Raw genomic sequence first — 22,894 nt, forward strand, 5'->3', positions numbered from 1 at the left:
ACACTCTGAGAAAGCAAGACAATGGATTAACCATAGCAAGCCAAATATAAAGGCCAGGAATTAAAAGATAAATCCATACTATTAGAAGGACTAAAGTAAATGAAGTTATCCCAAAACCCAGAGCAAAACAGAAACTGCACTGTGAATTCAGGAATCTTGTGAATAAGCAGAGATAATAACCAAACAAAAGGCAATTAGCAAAGAAGGAACAGAAAGGAAAGCAGATGATACTGGGCCTCAAGGACGATTTAAACCAACGCTGTTTGGTTTCAATGGCTCGTCTTAGTTCTTTAACAGCAAAATCACTCAAGGCAAGGAGGGAGAAAAATATGGGTAAGTTTTCAATTTTTCTCGATACTATCTGTGTGTTATATTGGATTAAAACTCTATCTTTAACATGATTTGCCTTCACCAACTCTAATAATTAGAAACAAATACTCAATAAAAAAGCCAGTAAAAGAGAAAACTTTTCTGCCAAGAATAGTATTAAATAAGCAAGGTAGGAAAATTTCAAACAAACAAACAAATAAACAAAAAACCCAACAAATTAACACTTTCATTTAACGAGAAAACTTTATTTCAGAAGAAAATTCTAAAATTCTTACCAAGTACTTTCAGTGGTGCCTTTTCTAGGTTCACAAGAGCTGTACCAAAGGGAATTGCTATTGTTGTGAAATTGTTGCAGTCACTCATCAGGGGACACTCTGGCAGGGTAAGATAAAACCTCAAAGCTTCAACATCAGGTAAGGAACTAGTCAGTTTAGGGATAAGATTCTTTTCCAAACTAGCTGCCACCTATATTTTGACAAAAAGCAAAACCTACTTCATTTAAAATGAATGTACTTCACAGAGATTTATGCACACAGGTACATACACATAAAAGAGAAAAAAAATAAAATTGATAACTACAACACACAATTAAACAAAAAACATCTTTCAATGGTGTATGTTGGAGTGTAATAAAAACTGTTACCTAAGCATTTCGAAAAAAATTTTAAAAACTTTATTACAATAGCCACTTAAACTCTCAGTGTTAATAGCTAGTATAGCTATTAACAGACTTACCTAAATCAGTATTTAGAGTCTCCTACAAACATCTGAAAAGATTTATGCCTCTTTAATATTTAATATTTAATAACTACAAATGCTTTAAATAAAACATTTACTTTTGCTTTGTTGTTTCTGAGACAGGGCTTCCCTGTGTAGCCCTGACTGTCCTGGAGCTCACTCTGTAGACCATCTGCCTTTGCCTTCTAAGTGCTGGCATTAAAGGCATAATGGAGTATAACTTAAGTCCATGAAACACAAGGTTAATTAGGTCACAAACATAAAAGTAACATGCAAAAAATCTAGCAGCTAAAAAGTAAATATACAATTACTTAAAAACAAACCTGCTGAGATATCTGAGGATGATCGGGTTGTATAAGTTTGTGGAATAAAAGTCTAGCAGCATTCATATCAACCCCTGAAAATCGGGTGCCTGTTCTATAGTGATCATCATTGCTAAAAAAGAAAAAAAGAAGTGTCATTTTCTTCAGTGTTGTAGTCACTCAGTAGCTGTCCGGGCTCCAGTTAGTAAACCCCATGCGTGCTCATACAAGCAACTTAAACTCAGAGGCCATCACACAGACACACAGAGGACATCAAAGTAGAAAGGCTGAGTGAGGAGGTAGGGGAGGGCAGTGAAGGGTTGTCTCATCAAAACACATTATACATATGTACAACCTTGTTGACTGTTACAAGTATATAGTAACTAGTCAATTCTTTAATACACAACTCAACTTGTTTGAAAGGTTTAGTCAATCAAGAAATTCCCACTTACCTAACAGCCAAAAAACTTCCATTTAGGCAGCCAGATGAGGAAAATGTTCCATCTATCTCACTAAAAATAAAATAAATGAGACATATAACTATTTATTTATTTTAATAAAAATTTAAATGACAATTTAGACCTGGGTATGATGGTGCTTGAACAGAATCTGATCATTTATTTGAGAAGTTGAGGCAGGAGAATCTACAGCTTGAAGTCACCCTAGATTATACACTTATGACTGTGTTATTTAAAAAAAGAAAATGAGACCAGAGATAACTTTATGACTGCTTGCTCTGTGACAACCTGTGAGTGATAATGCAAGCTCATAATACCAGAGCTGGGGAAGCAGGTCCCCAAGGCCCACAAGCCTTACAGTCTAGCAATCTCCAGGTTTAGTAATAGACTTGGTCTTAAAAATCAAATAAATATAATAATAATTAAAAACATAGCAAGCACATTAAAAAATTAAATATAAAGACTGATTGATTATACAGTACTAAATAAAGGTATTAACTGTTTGACTTAAGCTTAAGTGCATTCATCTTCAGCAGCCTCCCAGTCAGCTCAGTTGGTAACGTGTCTGGTGCATTGAGCATGAAGAAACAACCTGTTACCCACATAAAAAAGCTGGGAGTGGGATGTACTTGTAACTTCAGGGGTGGTGGGTGGGAGGCTGAAGACAAGGGAATCCCAGAGCTATGAGCCCAAGATCATCTCTCAAGAACCAACGTGCTGAGTGATGGGAGAAACATGCTGCATAGACCCACCGTTTCCATGTGTACACAGAACAACTGAATGCACATCTACAGACGTCTGTGCACACACTCACAACCCTCTGTGCCACAAAAGGAAAATTCAAGGAAACTAAGTAAGTGGAAGAGAATTAACTTTTGCAAATTGTCTTCTGACCGCTACATGTGTACAACAGCATGTATGTACGTACATACATACATGCAAAATAATTATTAATCTTAAAAGAGGAGCATTAAGCAACAAAGGGACACAGTTTAAACAATCTGAAGAGGCTGCTCCACACTGTCTGGCCATCAGCCAGCTTTACCTATCTAAAAGAATCAGAGCTTTTCAGTAAGATCTTAAAAACATGGAAACTCTAAGAACTTATATTTTTATATACAAACCACCAAAAAAATGAGAGTCAAAAAAATGTTTAAATGAGAACTCTTCACAAGGCTGTGTATTATGAGTAGATTGTTTCCCGTACTTGGCTATTTCCACAGGGAACCTTCCAGAGGGGTAGCTGAGCCATTTCTGAATCAGAGCTTCATTCACTGTCCAGATCTGCTTTGAAGGGTCAGAGCATCTAAAGTCATCTGGAGGTCCACAGCTCTAAACATTAAAATTAAAGAGATCAGTCAGAAGAGATGGTACTTACAACACAAAGTTAGAAACCAGTATTATATATCTGTTTGTTTTTGTTGAAGACAGAAGTCAATTTTTCCTAAATACCAGAAACAAAACAATAGCTTTTGGGGGGAAAAATTGTAGATTTGAGCAGGAAAACAATGTAAGACATTTAACCTATAACATATAAAAGAGGGAGATAAATTTCTAAAATTACTCCAAATTATGAAGCTAATTATTTATATAATTATATTAGTACCTGAGGACTAGAGTAATGTGAAAAGCTTTGATCTCCACCTGAGAAAATTCTTTTGACACAGAAATAGTCTTCAGAACCTATAATAAAAATAAGATGTAAAACATTAGATTCTAAGATTTGTCTTGCATTTTCTAGAATGTCAAACCTGCCACAGCATTTGTCTGGATCATCTAGACAATCAGGCTCTTTCCCTTCGTTCCAGGGACTCCAGAACAAGAAATGGGTAGGAATAATGATCTGATTCCTTGGAAAGAGCCTGACCAAATGGTGGACACAATAGTTCCAGAAGCCTAAGCACCACCTGGCAAGTTTGTAAGCCTTTGCTCTACCACATAAGCTTGAGGCTGAGGACTGTTTAATTTTAATGTTTAGAGCTGTGGACCTCCAGATGACTTTAGATGCTCTGACCCTTCAAAGCAGATCTAGACAGTGAATGATTCAGAAATGGCTCATCTACCCCTCTGGAAGGTTCCCTGTGAAGATAGCCAAGTACAGGAAACAGCCTACCACTAACACCCACACAATAATTTTCTAGTCTGTACATCATATTTAGGTTTAAACACAGTACAGAACAGTAATTACTACTATAAAAGATAAAAGAAGATAGACGTAAAGTGGACACACCTGCAATCCCAGCATTTGGTAGGCAAAAAGAGAACTGCAGAGTCTGAGGCCAGCCTGGGTTACAAATCAAAATTGACTGACTATACCTCAAAACAAAGAGTAAACAGAAAAAAAAAATCATTCTTAAAAAGAACATGGAAAAATTCAAATAATTAAATACTTCATAACACGGAACTACTTCATTCAATGTGTAAAACCAGTGCTCAACCTGTGGGTCATGATTCTTCTCCTTTATCTCCTCTGTTCCCAGATGAAACTACAAGGGCTGCATTCTGAAGTGCCAGACACTTAAAAAAAAAAAAAGGCATTCTATTTCCAAATAATGTCTAGCTATTTCCAAATCCGAGACATTTATGTTTTATTGTTTCCTGGGTCTCATTATAGAACAGCTGCTGCCCTCACAATTGGGATGTAGCCAAGAATGAGTTTCTTTTTTTCTTGAGACAGGGTTTCTCTTGTGTAGCCCCGGCTGTCTTGGAACTCTGTAGACCAGGCTGGCCTCAAACTCAAGAGATCCAACTGCCTCCTCTGCCTCCCACTTATACCATCCTGTCTCCCCTGCAGTTCCTGAGCAAACTTGGCTTGACTTTTTGTTTCTTAAACCTTGGTATTATTATTGCCTGTGGCTGCTACAGAAATACAAACTTTTTCAAAGAAAGAAACAGTATCTTTATTTCCTTGATTACTCCCTTACAACTAAGTAAAATGTCGTTTTAAAAAATCCTCAGTAAGTAGTCAGAGGTTATAGTAAAATGCAATTTTAAACATTTATAGTTGTTTGTTGTCATTTTTGTTTTTGAAGACAGAGTTTCTCTGTGTAGCCCTGGCTATCCTGGAACTCACTCTGTAGATCATGCTAGCCTCCAAGTCACAGAGATCCTCTGCTCCCTGAGTTGAGAGATTAAGGCTATGTGTCATCACCACTGGCTGAGATCTTTAGTTTTAATTTGTGTGTGCATTTGTGTGTATCCCATGTGAGTTGTGTGTGCATTTGTGTGTATGCCATGTGAGTTGTGTGTGCTGCCTCTGTAAATAGGGGAAGGCCATTAGGCCCTGGAAGCTGGATGGAGTACAGCAGCAGACATGGGTGCTGAGACCTGAACCTGGGTCCTCTAGCAAAGTGTCAGATGCTCTCAGCTGCTGAGTTGTTGTTTCTCTGACCACAGTACAGTAAGTTTCGTCTGGCTTAGACCATGATGATTTAAGAGTTTGGAAAAGGTTTTCTTTCCAAAAATTACAAGATGTAACTCAACAGTGCACCCCTTCTTATCCCGCTTAGCCTGCCTTCTCATGGAACCCAGGGCCATCAATCCAGGGACTGCACCATCTACAATGAGGTGGGCCCTCCCCTCAACACTAACTAAAGCAATGCTTGATTTTAAAACAATTCAATTAGGAAATCTTGTTGTATGTACTGACATCAGTTCAAACCACCCCTTTCACTGGTAGCCCTGTTTCTGTAGGAACCACCCACAAAAGTATTTTTATTATTTTATTCACAATTTCTCTGCATGTATAGATGTATATATACAACATAAACACATGCATTTGGGGGTCTTACCTTGAGCCCAAGCTAGATAAACTCAATGTTCCTCCTGTTAGCACCACACTTGTAATTTGTTACTTTACTAACAATGCATCTTACAGTTCTTGTATACACAGAAGACCAACATTTTAATAAGAGCTGTAACATATGTAGCATACATTAAATACAGTAACGCTTACCAATATCCTGTGGACAATGTCCATTATAAGAAAACCAGTTTCCTTTTACAGTGAAAGGGCTTTTCCTGTTGCTTGTTGAACCAGTTCCCAACTGCCCATTACCACCAAGACCAAAGGAGTAAATTCGTCCTGAAGAAGGAACAAATGCAGAGGTATGCTGCCTAGAATAAAACGACAGAAAACTTCTGACTTAAAGTTAAATTCCAAAGAATTTAACTACAAATTAACCAACACAAAAATAAACCGGGGTTGGAAAGATGGCTCAGGGGATAAGAGTGTTGGCTCTGCAAGCACCAGGAATTGATCAGAATACCCAACATCCTGTAAACGGCTGGGTATGAATGGCTGTGTGTGCTTGTAACTCAGCATGGGGAGTAAAAGCATACAGGCTGATCCTGAGAGCTTACTCAACAGCCAGTTTTGCTGAAATGGTGAATTTCTAGCCCACTGAGAGTCCCTGTTTCAGGGCAATGCAGCACTGAGTGACAGAGAAAAGGATACTCAATGATCTGCTCTGGCCCCCGAACACACAATTAATAAAAATCACAAATCATCTCAATGGGTACATGAAGAGCAACTAGATATGGAGTTGGGATATACCCAAATGGCAGAGTGCTTGCCTATCACAGATACCACTAGCACTGAAAACAAAAATAGGACTAGAAAAGAGAAACTGTTTAATATGATAAATATTACCTACAAAAATAGCTGTGCACACTTTTGATGAGCACATGGGAGGCAAAGACAGACAGATCCCTGGACTGTAAGCCCAGCCTGGTCTACATAGAGTCCTAAGATAGCCAGAGCTACAAGGAAAACCCCTGTTTCAAAATAAACAAAAACAAAAACCAAGACAAAACAAAAAAATACAAAAATCTATGACTGATATAATACTTAAATGTGAAATACTGAGTTTTCCAACAAAGAAACAAACCTGTCTTGATCATCAGTACTTTAATGATTACACCAGCACACTAGCAGATACATTAAGACAACTATATTCATAGTGTACACAATTAACAGAAACAACTGTGCAGATGAATAATTTATCAGTACAAGTTTAATAAGGCAGCACTTTTGAGAAGTGATGTAAAGACCTACTTTATAGCAACTGTGTCATCACAAAGCAAGAAGGTCAACTCTTCATAAAAGGAACTGGGAAAGCAGGTAAGTAGTAAACACTGGGAATCTGATACAACTATTATTGTCTGCCGTAAACTGCCAAATGTGGTGGCAGCAGTCTTCACTATCACCACCTGGGAGGCAGAGGTCTGCTTAACTCTACAGAGTTCCAGGACAGCCAGAGCAACAGAGTGAGACCCCGACTTAAATCAACTTTAAAAAGTATCTTATCAACTATGGGCTAGATTGACTTGGAAAGAATTTAAACTATTAAGACCAGAGATGAAAACGGAAGCTTAGGCATGGTGGCACTTGTGTAATGCCAGCACTGGGGAGACAGAAGTCTAAGTTTTAGGCCAGTCAGGGCTACACGTTGACACTTTCTCAAAACAAAGTCCCAAGTAAACTGAATTCAACAGCATACTAAGATGGTACGTTAGTATGATCATTTTCAGGTGATGCAAAGGTGGCCCAGAATACAGAAAACCAATCACTGTACACACCTAATTAAAACAAATCCTCAAGACACAATCATGCAATCTGATGCAGAAAAGAATAATCTAAGGAGCTCTGTATCAGGTTTGCCCTAATGCTGCTTGCAATCCACTGTTAAGTTGGGTCCCAAAATTGCAATAGAGAGGCCACACATCCACAGGTAAGACACTAAGGGACCCGCTCCCAGTTGGTTCTGATAGGCAAATAAAGATGCTGGCAGCCGATGGCTGGACAAGGTCAGTCAGAGTCGGGACTCCCAGGCTTGGGACTAGGAGGAGAAGGGACAGAACAGAAAAACAAGACTGGTGGGCTCATACTTCAGACTTTAAAACATGACACCGAGTTACAGTTGCTACAGTCAATAATTAAATTCTAGATTGTAAGACCAAATGTTTCTCAACAATACATCAAAAATCATTCAGCATAGAAAGAAAAAATTCTATACAAGTAACGATGGGAAGACTGCTACACAAAGAGAGGAAATACAAGAATTGACCCTAGCACTTTCAAGACTGAAGCATGAAGACTGTCCCAAGTTCAAATTGGCTACAGGATGAGTTCCAAGGCAGCCTGAGCTACAAAATGAAGTGTGTCAAAAACAAATGATGGGGATCCAGTTCAAAGGATGAAAACACACTGGATTTGAGCAGTATTTCCTCAATTATACCATAGTCACAGGCAACAAAAAGAAAAATAAGACTTCATGAAATCTGAATTTGTATGTGTACCTAAAAACACTATTAGCCAGATACAGTGATCCATGCCATTCACACCCTAGCTATTAGGAAATGTGAGAAAAATGAGGACTATTTATGTCAGGGCTTTGAGGTCACAGCAAGCTGCTCTTTCTTTATGTGTATGTATATGCGAGAGGACAATCTCAGGTATCATCTCTTCTGGCATAGGTCTCTCACTAGCCTGGAGCTCACCAGTTTATGTGATGCAGGCCTGAATTCAGGTCCTTGTGTTAGTGAAGCAAGCACTTACTAGCAGATACCCACCCCCAGCACGGGGCCCCAGTTAGCTGTCTCTTACTGAGTTTCCCTGTGTAACAGAGCCTTGGGATTAAAGGTGTGTGCCATTAGGCCAGCTAACTAAATTTTACTTTTTTATTTATGTAAGCAAGTAATTGCTGAGCCATTTCTCTAGTCCACAGGATCCTGTTTGTTAAAATAATTAACTGTGTTTCGCCTTCATGTATATCTGGTACTTGTCAGCAGTCATCAAGGAAGCCAAAAAGTGCAACAAACTCCATAAATCAGAAGTTACAGATAGTAATAACCTGCCATGTGGTTGCTGAGATTCAGATCCAGGTTCTCTGAAAGAACAGTCAGTATTCTGACCTACATCTCTAGCCTTCCCCAATTGACATTTGTTATAAACAATTTTTTCATCCATATGCAGAATCATATTTTACACTTAGAGTTATATTACACAGTAAATTAATGCTAGCTACTTATTTGAGAACATTTCTTACAAAATACTTTAGAACACACACTGCATTTAGAAGTCTTCCCAAACAAACTACATGATTAAAACCAAAGCCCAAAATTGGGCCAAATGGCAGCCATGGTTTGTTTCAGTCTCCCTGCAAATTTGCACCCAGATTTTGGTTTCAGAAGAATAGCTCAGCATTTAAAAAGACAGTATTTTTTAATGCTGGTATGCTGGTAATGAAACATTCTTTATGTAGGCAAGGTTCCTGAGGCAGCACACAGGGGTCAAAGGTAAGTCATGACCCAGCACAGAAGGCCCACTCTGCCTTGAAGATAGATAAATGGTTAACACTTGCAAGGGGAGAGGGTTTTCTTCAGCCACCCAGAATTTGCTGGTGCTCCTTTAAGAAACCAAAACTAAATTGGGTTCAACCATTCTAGATTTAAGATGAAAGAATTGTTTCTTTGTGGTCTATCTAGGATGAGTACAAGTCTGCTCTTATCTCTTCAGACAACACAAAATATTAACACAAGGACAACCTATAAAACATTAAAAAAGAAAAACCAAAAAGCAAAACCTTCAGATTAGGTATCTGATAGAGAGATTAAAGGCTAGAATGTAGTCGATAACAGAGATGCTGAGCACCCTAAGTAGTGGAGAAACACAAATCTAAGCAACACACACCCATCAGGATGGCTAGCTGCTAAGAGAAGGTGGTGTTGGCAAATATTTAAAAATAAGAGGGCTGGAGGGATGGCTCAGTGGTTAAGAGCACTGGCTGCTCTTCCTGGGTTCCTGAGTTCAATTCCCAGCAACCACACGGTGGCTCACAACCATCTGTAATGGGATCTGATGCCCTCTTCTGTGTGTCTGAAGAGAGCTGCAGTGTACTCACATATAATAAATAACTCTTTAAAAAAAATAGATAAAAATAAGAACACTCTTGTAAAACTTTGTAAAAATATAAAAATGATGCCATTACAATGAAAAGTGACAGTCTCTAAGAACCTGAAACAGACTCACCGGGAGTCAGCTGCTGCTACTGACTCCTCAGCAACAAAGCAGACATTAAGAACTCCACCTCAGGTTACTAGAGCCCAAAGACAATTTACTATACAATCCTTTAAAAAGTGTGATGTTTTCCTTAGGGTGGGGATAGGTGGTTTGTTATAAACAGATTGTCCCTGTTATAGCCCACCAAGTGCAAGAGTTACAAGTGTGTGTCGTCATCCTTACCAGTTCAATAAGCAGGCTAGAGACCAAACGCCTCTCTCTTTACTATAGCTTACCTTCCACAAGCCACCTGAGTAACGATGCTTCCCATGAGTTCAAAAACTTTCCTGGGGTTTATTTCATGACTGGTAGAATTATGACCCAGCTGGCCATACCCCCCAGCTCCAAAGGTAAACACCCCACCTTCCTGGAAAACAACAAGCAAATTAAAACACTTATGAGAAGTCAGAAAAGAAACTAATGTTTACAATATGAACACACTTTTAACACAGACTCAGATATTTTCTTTCCTGTCTTTGAGACTGTGTGATGGCTGACTAATAAGGTAAAAGCTTTTTGAACTAAGATAATGGAGTGTGAGAAGAAGAAATACCCCCACAGCTTAGTGCATAAGTGCTCTTCTTCTACTTAAGACTTCTGTTCTGTTCCCAAGACAGGGCTTCTCAGTGTAACCCTGGCCTGGAACTCAGAGATATCTGCCTGCATTTTCCATCCCGAGTGCTCGGATTAAAGGCATGTACCACTGGCAAAACATTTAAAAAATGTACTATTAGTGTGGATGTTCATGTTGCACATGTGTAAACACATGTACTTAGAGAACAACTCTACAGAGTCTGGTTCTCTCCTTCCACCTTTACCTGAGTTCTGGTGAGTCAATTCAAGTTACCAAGAATGGAAAACACCTTTATCTGCCGAGCCATCTCACCGGCCTCCACCTTTTATTTTAAAATAGAATTTTTAAACAGCTGTCAAAGCTGGCCCTGCACTTGTTCTTAGTTGAGGAAGGCCTTGAACTTAAGGTCCTCCGGCTTCAGCATCTCAGGGAGTTGTAACTGCACAACTCAGTAATGTTCTCATTATGATAAAACATCTTAAGTGTTCATTAAAGAAGTAATTGCTACTAGGCGTGGTGGTGCATACCTGACAGCTCAGCACTTGAGAAGAGGGTAAAAGACTGGCCAATAGTCTGAAGAGCCAGGACTACATGAGACACCTCATCTACCAAACAAAACCTAAACCAACCAACCAACCAAAAGAGCCAGGAAATACTTAATTACATTGCTTTGAAATATCATATTCTTCTTTTTCTTTTTTAATTCAAAGGAGACATCTAACACAAAAACTTCAAAAAAAAAAAAAAAAAAAAAGCTATCTTTAGTTAATAAGCTAGCTATGCCTTCCTTGAAGACAGACAGATACTCTGCTTAGACAGTGTGATGTCCTCTCACCGGGAAGCTGGGGCAAAAAGATGAGTTTAAGGCTAGCCCATGCTATCTAGGGAGATCATGTCAAAAACAAAGTACAGATAGGAAAGCTCCCACAAAAAGTAGGTGTAAGCAGAATGCACAGATATGTGCACATACAGACTTGCTATATAAGAGACAATCTTTAAATCTTCACATTAAAACTCATGAGGCTATGTTTCTGTTTTGTTTTGTTGGGCTGATTGTTTTTTTTTTTTTTTTTTAAACAGGGTTTCTCTGTGTAGCCCTGGCTATCCAGGAACTCAATCTGTAGACCAGGCTAGCCTGCCTCCACCTCCATATGCTGGGATTAAAGACATGTACCACCACCATCTGGCTGAGGCCACAATTATAGCATTTTTCAATTTGACGCTTTTTTTACAGCTATAGTTATGCGTGTGTAATTTTACATCCTGGTTTCGATATCTAACAGTCTGTTTTTATATATTATAGTGTAAGGACACACTTTAAGGACTTTCCATATTAAACAGACAGCTTAGCTGGTAGAGTGCGTGCCTAACACACATCTCCAACACTGTATAATGTAGTAAGTTCTAAGCCCAGCTAGGACTACACAGTGAGGCTCCGAGGAGGAGGAAGAGGCAGATGAGAAAGAAGAGGCAGAGAAGAAAGAGGAGAAGAAAGAAAAAAGTTGATTTCTTTTACGGACTGTAAGACAAAATAACGACAATGAGGAGGGGCTGCACAGCTGTAAAGACAGCTTCGTTTCTGACCTCAGTTTGTGTGGAGTACTTGGGACAGAACCTAGGACCTCATGTACAGTGGACAAGCACCCACAGCCACTACATCCCTAGCCCTTCTGAAACATCAATTACTAATTTGGCCAAAAAACAATTTCTCAGAATCTTTATGTTAATATTAACAAATACAATATTATCCAGTTAAAAATTAGTTGCAATATGTTTTATTTCTATATTGGTGAATTTCAAACTGAAGTCACCACGTAACTACACCCACTGTCTGAATATGTTCACTTTAATGTCTACTCACCAGAACCAGAAGATGAAAGATGAAATGTTAACACAATTAACAATGCTGTATTAACAATGTCATCGCTAGCTTAATATCCAGCCTAAATACAACATTTCGTTTAATACAGTTATAAAATATAAAAAATTTAATATAGGTAACAAAAATTCAGCTGCTACTTTAGGTCTTATAAAATAGTTATAAACCCAATGGAAGTTTAACGCAAACTTGGTAGCATAAATAAATAAATACAAATGGGGCTGACGCACAGTACTGCAAGCCTGATGAACCAAGATGAAGCCATCTCACTCAAACATTCAGTGATCCCAGCTTTTGAGCAGGCTCAGTGCACTGAACACCAGAGGTCAGCCTGAGCAAAAATAAAGAAGGGGCTGGAGATACGGCCCAGTGGTAGAGATGACCTAGTATACATAAGATCCTGAGTTTTAATTTCTATTATCAATACCACAGACAAATGCCCCTCTAAAAAGTGCTGACTGACTGCAACCCAGCACCCCTGAAGCACAGATGGGAACGTCTAGAGTTTAAGCTGAGTCTGGACTACATTTAAACACTGCTGCAACTGAATATGACAGTCTATCAAACGCACAGTTCATAACCCTAAGCAAAACTAAACATTAAGGCACGTTATTTTCAAAACTAATTTAGGCCTTTTTCAATATAAACTATTTCTGAAACACAAACATTGCTCAAGTTTAATGGAAATGTTACAAAAGCATTCACTAATTATGAAAAAATTACTGCAAATAATAAAAAGTTTTTTAAATACAATACCTTGGTTAATGCAGCAGTATGATCTTCTCCGCAACAAATATAAACTATTTTCTGAGATCTTAGTGACTTTAGTAAATTAGGAACATACCTATCTGAAAATTCCAATAAAAGACGTTAATGATATTTTTAAACTAAAATTCTTCTAAAATGTGTTTCCTTTATAGATTTCCAAACTAAGTAGATGTAATACTAATTTTTACTATCAAAGATTTTCTATGGAAAAAAAGTCTATAAAATTGGGTTTCCATGCCTTATGATAAAGACTCAAAGATGAGCATTAAATTAGCCTAGTGCTACTGTACACAGGATTCAGCAATACAGAACTCCAATGTTCAGATTTTCTACATGTGTATAATTATTTTTTCTGTAAGAGCCATGCTCAAAGGTTCTACTCAATAGACGGTCCTACTTTCTGCATTTTGTGGCAAAACAATAATAATATAACAAGAGCATATTTTTTATGCAAAACAAAAGCCATTATCTGTTTCTATGAGAGAATTTTTCACTTATCATTATCAGTTATTATTAGGTAAAGATGCACTTTGGCCATCTCAGGCATTACAAGTACGTTGAACTTCACAGACTATGACTTATAGGCCAAATATTAGCATTCAAAAAACTGGCAGGTATGAAATATCAGATAAAAGACTATAACTAGTTTCAAATGGTTGGTTTTTTAAAATGTTTATTTAAGACAATCATCAGTGTAAAAAGAAGCTGAACCAAAAAGTAACCTAACAACCCAGGTCAAATAAATCCAACTTAGAAGCAATGAATATTCATGTTACTTTCCCAGAGCAAAAATTTTTAATACCAGGCTAAGCTATAGCACATATATTCTACCAGGAATCTATATGTAGCTTCTTCACTAGTTAATTGTATAGCTTCTTTCTATTAATGGTGGCCAATGCTGGAGCAACACTAGTTACCAACTTAAATCAGTATTTATAAACTGTCTTCTTAACGACATCCAACAATGAGAATGTAAGCAGCATAACCTTTCTTCTCTCTTTTTTCTTTTTTTAAGATTTACTCTATGTAGGTGAGTGCACTGATACTGTCTTCAGACACACCAGAAGAGGGAATCAGACCCCATTACAAATGGTTGTGAGCCACCATGTGGTTGCTGGGAATTGAACTCAGGACCTCTGGAAGAGCTGTCAGTGCTCTTAACCACTGAGCCATCTCTCCAGCCCCCTTTCTTCTCTTTTAGTACTAGGGATTAAAACCCATAGACCCAGTGTGGTAGGCAAGCATTCTACCATGGACCTATACACAATCAAGTACAAGTGATCTAAAGAATATTTTTCTTCTTTTTGGTGGGGAAAAGGTGCTAGGGAAAACCCAGGGCCTTGTGCATACTAGGCATGAGCTTTTCCAATGAGCTATATCTCCAAGCCTCAACAAACTTTCCAATTTATTACATATCAATTTTCAGCCTTCCCACGATCCTCCCAAAACAGACTGAAAATTTAAATTAACATCCTCAACTCCACCACTATCCGTCCTGGGAAGATTTGGGTATACGTTTCTCCAATGCTCTAAAAATCACTCATTTATCTCACAAGATCATCTTTTAAAAATACGCTTAACTATGAAGAGAACCTACCATTTTCATCATTAAGACCTAGCTGACCAAACTTGTTACGTCCCCATCCAAAGATAGCTCCAGAAAGGGTGAGTACAAAGCTATGGGCGCCGCCAGCTGCAACTTGCATGAAGGGTATTCCAAGCAAAGACTTAATCAGCTGTGGTGAAGTCTGCTTTGGACAATCAATGCCTAGACCCAGCTGGCCATATTTATTCTGTCCCCAACAGAAAACTTCACTTGCTGTAAGACAAAAATCATGTAATTATTTTACACACACATAATATCATTTGAAGATCAACTATTTGGGGGGACATTTTCCCATTAGATGAAAATACATACTTATTGAACAAAGAAGTCAGTTTCTTTATATAAAATCATACTGCAAGCTATAAAACCATGTCTTATGAGCACACTGGTTAAGTTTCAGCAGTAACCAGTTATATAAATTAGGAATACGTTCATCTCATGCCCTACAGCAAAGGACTCTAAAGTACTCTTCTAATCAAGGCTTCAGTTATCAATATATGCAAATCTAAACTAAGAAACACCTGCAGCCCACTGCTTATCTGACACCTACACGTGGATGTTCCAAAACCACTCTAGTTCATGGTGCCCACACTCTGACCCCACGGCTCTCGTCCAGGGCTGCCCTTCATCAGCAGAAGTCACAGACCCAGGGATGTCATTCCCTCTCAGGCATCACCATCACCAAATAAATCTACATCTACCAAGCACTACTAAGTTACAGGTTGTTTTTTGTTTTTTGTTTCTTTTTCTGGTAAACAGGCCTGTTTTTAGCATCCTTCCTGGTTCCTCTCATCATTTTCTCTCCTACTTGTTAGTTCTGATTCATCTGCCAGGAACTCCAGACCTTTTTTATTAAAATAATTAGCAATAATCTATCTAAACTAGCAAATTTAAAAGTTCATACTACAAAATAGTACACATTTAAAAGCAAGCATCTATGCTGGGAAAACAGCTCAGCTGGTAAAGTGAAAACAAGTTCAACAGGAGCCAGAACAGGGCTGGGTGGAGCAGGAATAGTGACAAGCTCTTGCCATCTCTAGCTCTCTGTGTGTGTGTGTGTGTGTGGTCAGCACTCATTTGGTAAGCTCCAGGGCAGTGGCAAATTGTCTCAAAAACAAAACAAACAAACAAAAAACCGGAAAAAGATAGATGGCTCCAGAGGAATGACTCCCAAGGCTGTCAGTTAAAATAAACTTCTATCTAACCTTTAAACTATTAGGTCCCTGACTCTTCTCCAAGCACATATGTATTTGCATAACAAGCAAACTGCAGCCAGGTGAGGTGACTAATGCCTATAACCCCAGTCCTAGAGAGGCTGAAACAGACTGCTGTTAGCTGGGCAGTGGCCACTCGTCCCTTTAGTCACAGCATTTGGGACTATAGATGAGGTAGACGAAGATGGATTTCTGAATTCAAGGTCAGCCTGGTCTTCAGACTGAGCTCCAGTACAGCCAGGGCTACACAGAGAAACCCTGTTTAAAAAAAACAAACAAAAGACAAAACAAAATACAACAGCAAAGATTTAAAAATTAAAAAAAAAATAAAAATAAAAAACAGACTGCTTCTAGTTCAAGGATAGCCCAGGCTACAAAGCAAAACCGTGCCTCAAAACAAAGCCAGCCAAAAAGGGGAAACTTTGCATATGTGTATGTATATATATATATTTTAAATTGTGTTTACTTTATATGAGTACACTGTAGCTATCTTCAAACACACCAGAAGAGGGGATCAGATCCCACTACAACCCATGTGGTTGCTGGAGATTGACCTTAAAACCCCTGGAAGAGCACTTGGTACTCTTAACCACTGAGCCATCTCTCCAGCCCCCAAGATTATCTTTTTGAATGGAGATTCTCAAATTCATTCTCTAATGTTCAATTGGAATATGAATAACTTATTGCTTCTAAATATTTAGTAATTAATTAACAACCAAATTTCAAACCTATATAATAAAAAATTACATAATTACAAAATATTAAATACCTAGTGAAAAATATAATAGATATACAAGGTATTTGCAGATAAAAGAAAACACTAGCACCAAGTGTAGTGCACTCCTTTAGGCCCAGCTCTGGAGAGACACAGGCAGGTAGATCTCCGAGTTCACGTCCGGCCTGGTCTAGTGGGTTCAAGGACAGCCATAATTATATATATAAGACCCTGTCTTGAATAAACCAAAAGGAGAAAAAAAAATACTAGTAAGGGAAACGTGAAGGGACGATTACATGGAGAAGTGTTATGTTCCTCAAAAACTTAATACTGTAATTTACAGTGGTTTATGGACACCATAAGCTCAATAAATATTTCATGAGTTCTGTAAGTATGGAAACTAACAGCTGATTTAAAATTCATAAAAATGAAATCAGGACAAATTTCTTGTAAAAGAAAATCCAGAGGCCTTTTTGTTCAAAGAAGCAAACAGTAATTTTTAGTTAGCAAAGCCTGAGTACTTACCTTTAGAAAGTGCAAGCGAATGATAGTAACCACAGGCAACCTGTACTATCTGGATATCCGAAAGGCTTTTAATATTCCTAGGAAAGAAAAGGGAGCAGACTCAATCCCCTCTGTGCAACAAGCGGGTCTTGTATGCTGCCCAAGTGCTACTAATTGGCCAGCTGTCTGCTGGCTTTGCAAGGCCTGCTATCTTTCAGTGAAGGCTAATTATCAAAACTTCAGGTTAAAACCAGTAATCAGAATGTAAGTATAAAAAGATGTGCTGAGAAAACACCTATAAAGACAGAACAGAGGCAAGATAAGCCATGCTTATAGATAAACATCCCTCAGGATGCTTTTATCATTCAAACATTTTCTTCTATTACTCAATATTTTTCTTAATTTGTAGTGTAAAAGCTGGCAATTTATTTGGAACACTATTCTAAACATGGTGTTCTCCTAATCTCAGAACTGTGGATCCTATTTCCCCGCCTACCCTTCTCAATTTATGCCCACATCAGTGGCACTCCAGTTTCAACTAGGGAAATTTGGTTCATTCACATTTATGATAAGCAATAATCAGTAATGCTATCTCGAACTCGTCTTCTCACTCTTAGTTTTTCCTAACCACAGTGAATTACTGGGGAGTAGGGGAGGCGCTGGCTGCTACATCCTAAGCATCTTACATACTCCCTTCCCATTCTTTCACCCAATCAATCTTCTACTGCTTTTGAATAAATGTTCTCAAGAAAAAGGTAAGAGAAATTCTTCTTATCTGGCTTTATCTGATACTGCCATCTGACCTGACTCTGCCAACTCAAAGTCTAGCGCAAATTCTCAACTGAGTTTTAGTACCTATAATTTTCCAAAGAGAGTTTCAGTGAATCATATTGTGGGCAAGAAAAAGAATAGTTAACTCCAACTCTTCATTGTATAAAAAAATGTATTTAGTAGATACACGTTTCTTAACTACAGAACCTGAGAGTTATGCTGCTTTAAATTATCAGGTTCTAATGTACCTTTAGTTTTTAAAAGTATAACAGAATGATATAGCAAAATAAATGCAAAAGAGGTGGAAACAAAAACACAAGTGTGCTGAAGATGGTATGAACTGCTCCTGCTTATGGGTACCACCCACACCACACATTGATCTTTTCACTATTAACTTCAATTCACAAGCTCATGCAAAACATTTCAAAATGTTATATTCTCAAGGAAGCCTACAATCCTGTTTATCACTACTATACATTCATATAATGTCTGTCTCCTAAGCTAGACAATGAATTATGTAAAGGTAGAATACATCTTATATCCTATATCCATGAGAATCCCAAAGCACAACACAGTGAAAGCCAAATATCACCAAGTGAATGCATCATTTTTCAAGGTCTACAGAGTTTGAAGCCTGTCAGAGCTACACAGTGAGACACCATAAAATTAAACACCTTAAATGGCAACACACTAAATTCTCTAGTTAAAAATGAGTGACGGAGGGCTGGAGAAATGGCTCAGAGCACTGACTGCTCTTCCAGAGGTCCTGAGTTCTAATTCCAGCAACCACATGGTGGCTCACAACCATCTGTAATGAAATCTTACATTACAGATGCCCTCTTCTGGTGTGTCTGATGATACCTACAGTGTACTTATAATAAATGAATGAATGAATGAATGAATGAATGAATCTTAAAGAAAAGTGACTGAGCTGGGCATGGTGGAGAAGGGTGACTAGAGATTACATAAAGAAACAGAAAACCCAACAGACCTGTAACAAGGAGCAAGGTAGAATCAATACTAATGTCATGAAAAAGAAAGCATAGGACCTAATGGCTTCTCTGCTAAATTTGAAAAAGACATTTACAGAACTGATATTCTTAAAAATCCTTTCTTACCGACTCTTTAAAAAAAAAAATCAGAAAAATGAATTCATTTACTCTGATACTAATTACAAGTAAGGACGCAACAAAAAAAGAAAGCTAGAGGTTGAACAAAGAAGTATAAGAGAAGCATATTCCACAAGGTGGTAGCACACACCTTTAACTCAGGCAGAGGCAGGCAGATCCCTGCAAGTTTGAGGCCAACCGGAACCAGTTCTAGGACAGCCAGGGCTACACAAAGAAACGATGTCTCAAAAAAATAGAGGGGAAGGGGGAGACATGTCAACAAAACAAAGACCTTTTTATAAAAAAAGTTTAAAAAATCAACAAGTGGCTGGAGAAATGATGCAGTGGTTAAGAGTACTTGCTGCTCTTGCCGAAGGACCCATATTTGGTTCCCAGCACTCACATGTCAGTCCACAGGGGTTACATATCTGATACTTACATTGCAATTCATAACAGTAGCAAAACCAGAGTTATGAAGTAAAGCAGTAAAAATAATAATGTAATGGTTGGGGTCACCACAGCATGAAGAACTGTATTAAAGGGTCTCAGCCACTGCACTAGTTCCATAGGATCTGATGCCCTCCTCTGCTCGTCTGGGTTCCAGGCACTCATGTGGTACATACGCATATATACATGCAGGCAAAAAAGCACACAGAGAACAGAATAAGATCAACAACAGCAGAAGCAAAAGATGACATCATAGTGGATAAAAGCTAAACGGTTTCCTTCTAAGATCTAAAACAAGAGCTGGGCGTGGTAGTGCATACTATAAGCCCCAGTACTGACGGTCTGCACTGTAATGGACTTCTGAATTTAATTAATAAAACCAATAAAGCCTTTTTAAAAAAGTCAGGGAAACATGCAACTAATAGGTATTGTTTGTTTGTTTTCTGAGATTGGGTCTCTCTACATAGTTCTGGCTGTCCTGGAGCTAATGTAGACCAGGCTGGCCTTGACAGAGAGCCATCTATCTGCCACTGCCTCCTGAGTGCAGGGATTAAGTCATGTGCTACCATGCCCAGCAACCAATTGGTATTTAATAAATATTTCAATAGCTGGAACATCTGACAGAGTAGAACCAACAGCTGAAATAAAGCCTATCCCATTCCAGAAGAAAAAAATCCCTAATTTTCTTTACTAACAGAAATTCTACCCATTATAAATAAATTAGAGTAAATTAAATAAATATAACTGATACTTAGCCAACCAAATACTTCAATCTAAATCATTAACAAGAACCAACTTAGTAACTTCTTGAAAGATTCAAGGGGGAGAAATAATAAGCAACAAAACATGCTCACAGTAAACAAAATGATTTCGATAAACAATTTCTTATAAAAGATCAAGGACCTCTTTGTGGTCACCTTTGTTACCTGGGTACTCTGATACATTCCTCTGATCCTTGTAGGCCAAGTTGTCCATCAGAGTCGAGACCCCAAGCATACACCTGGCCCTTGTCATTAAGTGCTAATGTGTGAGCTTCTCCACATGAAACAGCTACAATATTTTGAGCATCCAGGGCAACAACCTGCTCTACAGAACAAAAATCAGGAAGAGAAACATTACATTATAGTTTTGAGTTGAAATGAGGATTAAAATTTATTCGATTCTCATTTTCTATCAAAAAATATGGAGAGGCTAAAACATAAAACTATAACCAGTTGTTTTTTTAAAAAATGAACAAATATGTTCCATATAAAATTCTCATTATGAAACTCTCAAGAAATCACTTAATCTGAACTGGCAATTTATTGACAGATTTCTTTTTCTTTGTTAGTTTTCTGAGGCAGAATTTCACTACCACAGCTCAGAGTAGCCTGAACCTGAGATCCTCCTACCTCTGCCTCCCAAGTGGAGATTACAGGCATATACCACCATCTCTCCAGGCCCAGATTTTAAAATAGAAAATCAGTTAATTTTCTGAATAGAGAAGTAAAGTGTAGTAGGGCTACTATAAATGGCGGGTCTTAGTTTATGGGTTTCTATTTTAGCACCAACAGTTATAAATCCCTCATATGGTCAAAATATGCTCGTTTTAAATCAAAAGTAGCCAGCCAGTGACAACCAAAGTTTCTTTAAGATACCCAGTGTTGGGGCTGCAGAGATGGCTCAGTGGTTAAGAGCACTTGCTATTCTTAACAACTGAGCTGGGTTCAGTTCCCAGCATGCACACACTGGCTTGCAAACTCCTGTAACTCAATTCCAGGTAATGTGATGCCCTTTCTGGCCTCCAAAGGCACCTGAATGTACACAATACACACATAAGCATTCAGGACAAACACCCATACACACAAAACTAAAAATATATGCAACATTTGCTTGTGTTTTACCAGTACACAAGTTTTAACATGACATTTAAACTTTATAAGATTAATAGTAATGATACAATTATCTTTAATTATCTTCAATTCAACCAGAAGTCTCATTATAAAAGCAATTTAAACTCCATCAACCAGAGAGTACAGTAAATAATGCTATTCAATAATGAAACTGCACCATGGAAATTGACATTCCTGCATGTAAACATTTCAAATATATCTGGATTAAGATCTTGCACTTTTTAAAGTGGGAGGCTAGTGGTAGATAACATCCAGGAATCTACACACCAATACTGATACACTAAGTACTTACCTTAAAGTACCTTGAGTTGATAACCTATTTTTTAGACATGTATACCTAACCTTACTAAGTAGATCAGGCCAGCTGAAGCCTACAGCAGTCTTCCTTCCTCTGCCTCCCGTGCTAAGAGAACTGGTGTGCTAGGAGAACCAGTGTGCACAACGATGCCCAACAAGTTGAGAATTCTTCAAGTTGGTGCCCCAGTACTGAAGTTTTTTACACCAATTTCTCACTTTTGTATTATGTTGTATGTATTTTAATAAAATCATTACCGAAACACACACACACAAAAGAAAACCAGATGTAACATGGCCCTTCTCTAAAATCAGGAAAACTAAGAATCATTACCTTACACAAATAATCCTATAAATCTTAATTATGAGGGGAAAAAAATCTATTATCCATAATGGAGGCTCTCCAAATAGGTCAATTATCTCACTAAAACAATCTTTAAAAGAGTCAAAAGAAAACAATACAAAAATGAATGAATTTTTGGTTTTCCAATTAACAGCTCTTAAATTGTATCTAAATGGCTATGAAGTCAAAGGCATCAAATTCTAATGTACAATACAAATATCTAATAGAAAATATTACACATTAACATTAAAATACACATTTTTGTGCTCCAACTGCTGAAAATACAAAAATGAAATTTGAGAGAAACAGAAGAAATAAAGATTGTGATTAAAGGTTAAAATAAAGATATAAAAAGATATCATGTGAACAGGAACTCTTTATTTAGGTTTCCTAACACATTAGGATTGATTCTGGAAGATAGTGATACTTGAGTAAATAAGCTCAGGAAAGAAAAAGATCTGTTCATCAATTCAGATTACTAGAACAAAACAAAGATAAATAGAAGTGAAAAGACTGATGGGGAAAATGTTATTCACACCTCAGAAAAAGAAAAAACTTTCCTAATTCATTCATTCATTCATTAATGAGGCACAGTCTCACTATATAACTTAGGTTGACCTTGAACTCACGATATTCTGACCTCATCTCGAGTACTATGGGCACCACCAAGCCCACTGAAATTCTTAAAGGGCAATTCCTAAGGAAAAGATCAGAAATTTGTATCAAAACTGGAGTGAAGACAACAACTTCAACTCAGAAAAACCACTAGCCTTTAATTATATCAAAGATGTTCAACTTGAAGGAAAAAAAGGCAAATTCAAACTAAACTTCAAAATAAATAAAACTTTATTCTGCATGAACCAAGCCTTAACGCAAATTTTATCTACT

At 37.7% G+C, this 22,894-nt stretch overlaps 1 protein-coding gene across 1 annotated transcript in view; it reads right to left on the reverse strand.

Moving 5' to 3' along the window:
* Positions 1–22,894, reverse strand: part of HERC4 (HECT and RLD domain containing E3 ubiquitin protein ligase 4) — a 63,248-nt gene that overhangs the window by 25,617 nt on the left and 14,737 nt on the right. Inside the window, exons 4-14 of the mRNA XM_080937904.1 lie at positions 20,404–20,563; positions 17,172–17,248; positions 14,709–14,930; positions 13,100–13,191; positions 10,127–10,257; positions 5,784–5,944; positions 3,435–3,511; positions 3,036–3,160; positions 1,823–1,882; positions 1,392–1,503; positions 606–795 (exon numbers count right to left, since the gene is read on the reverse strand). Of these exons, the coding sequence (XP_080794030.1) occupies positions 606–795; positions 1,392–1,503; positions 1,823–1,882; positions 3,036–3,160; positions 3,435–3,511; positions 5,784–5,944; positions 10,127–10,257; positions 13,100–13,191; positions 14,709–14,930; positions 17,172–17,248; positions 20,404–20,563 (1,407 nt within the window). The remainder of the gene's footprint in view (positions 1–605; positions 796–1,391; positions 1,504–1,822; positions 1,883–3,035; positions 3,161–3,434; positions 3,512–5,783; positions 5,945–10,126; positions 10,258–13,099; positions 13,192–14,708; positions 14,931–17,171; positions 17,249–20,403; positions 20,564–22,894) is intronic.

This window comes from Micromys minutus, assembly GCF_963924665.1.
Source record: "Micromys minutus genome assembly, chromosome: 25".
Taxonomy (NCBI): domain Eukaryota; kingdom Metazoa; phylum Chordata; class Mammalia; order Rodentia; family Muridae; genus Micromys; species Micromys minutus.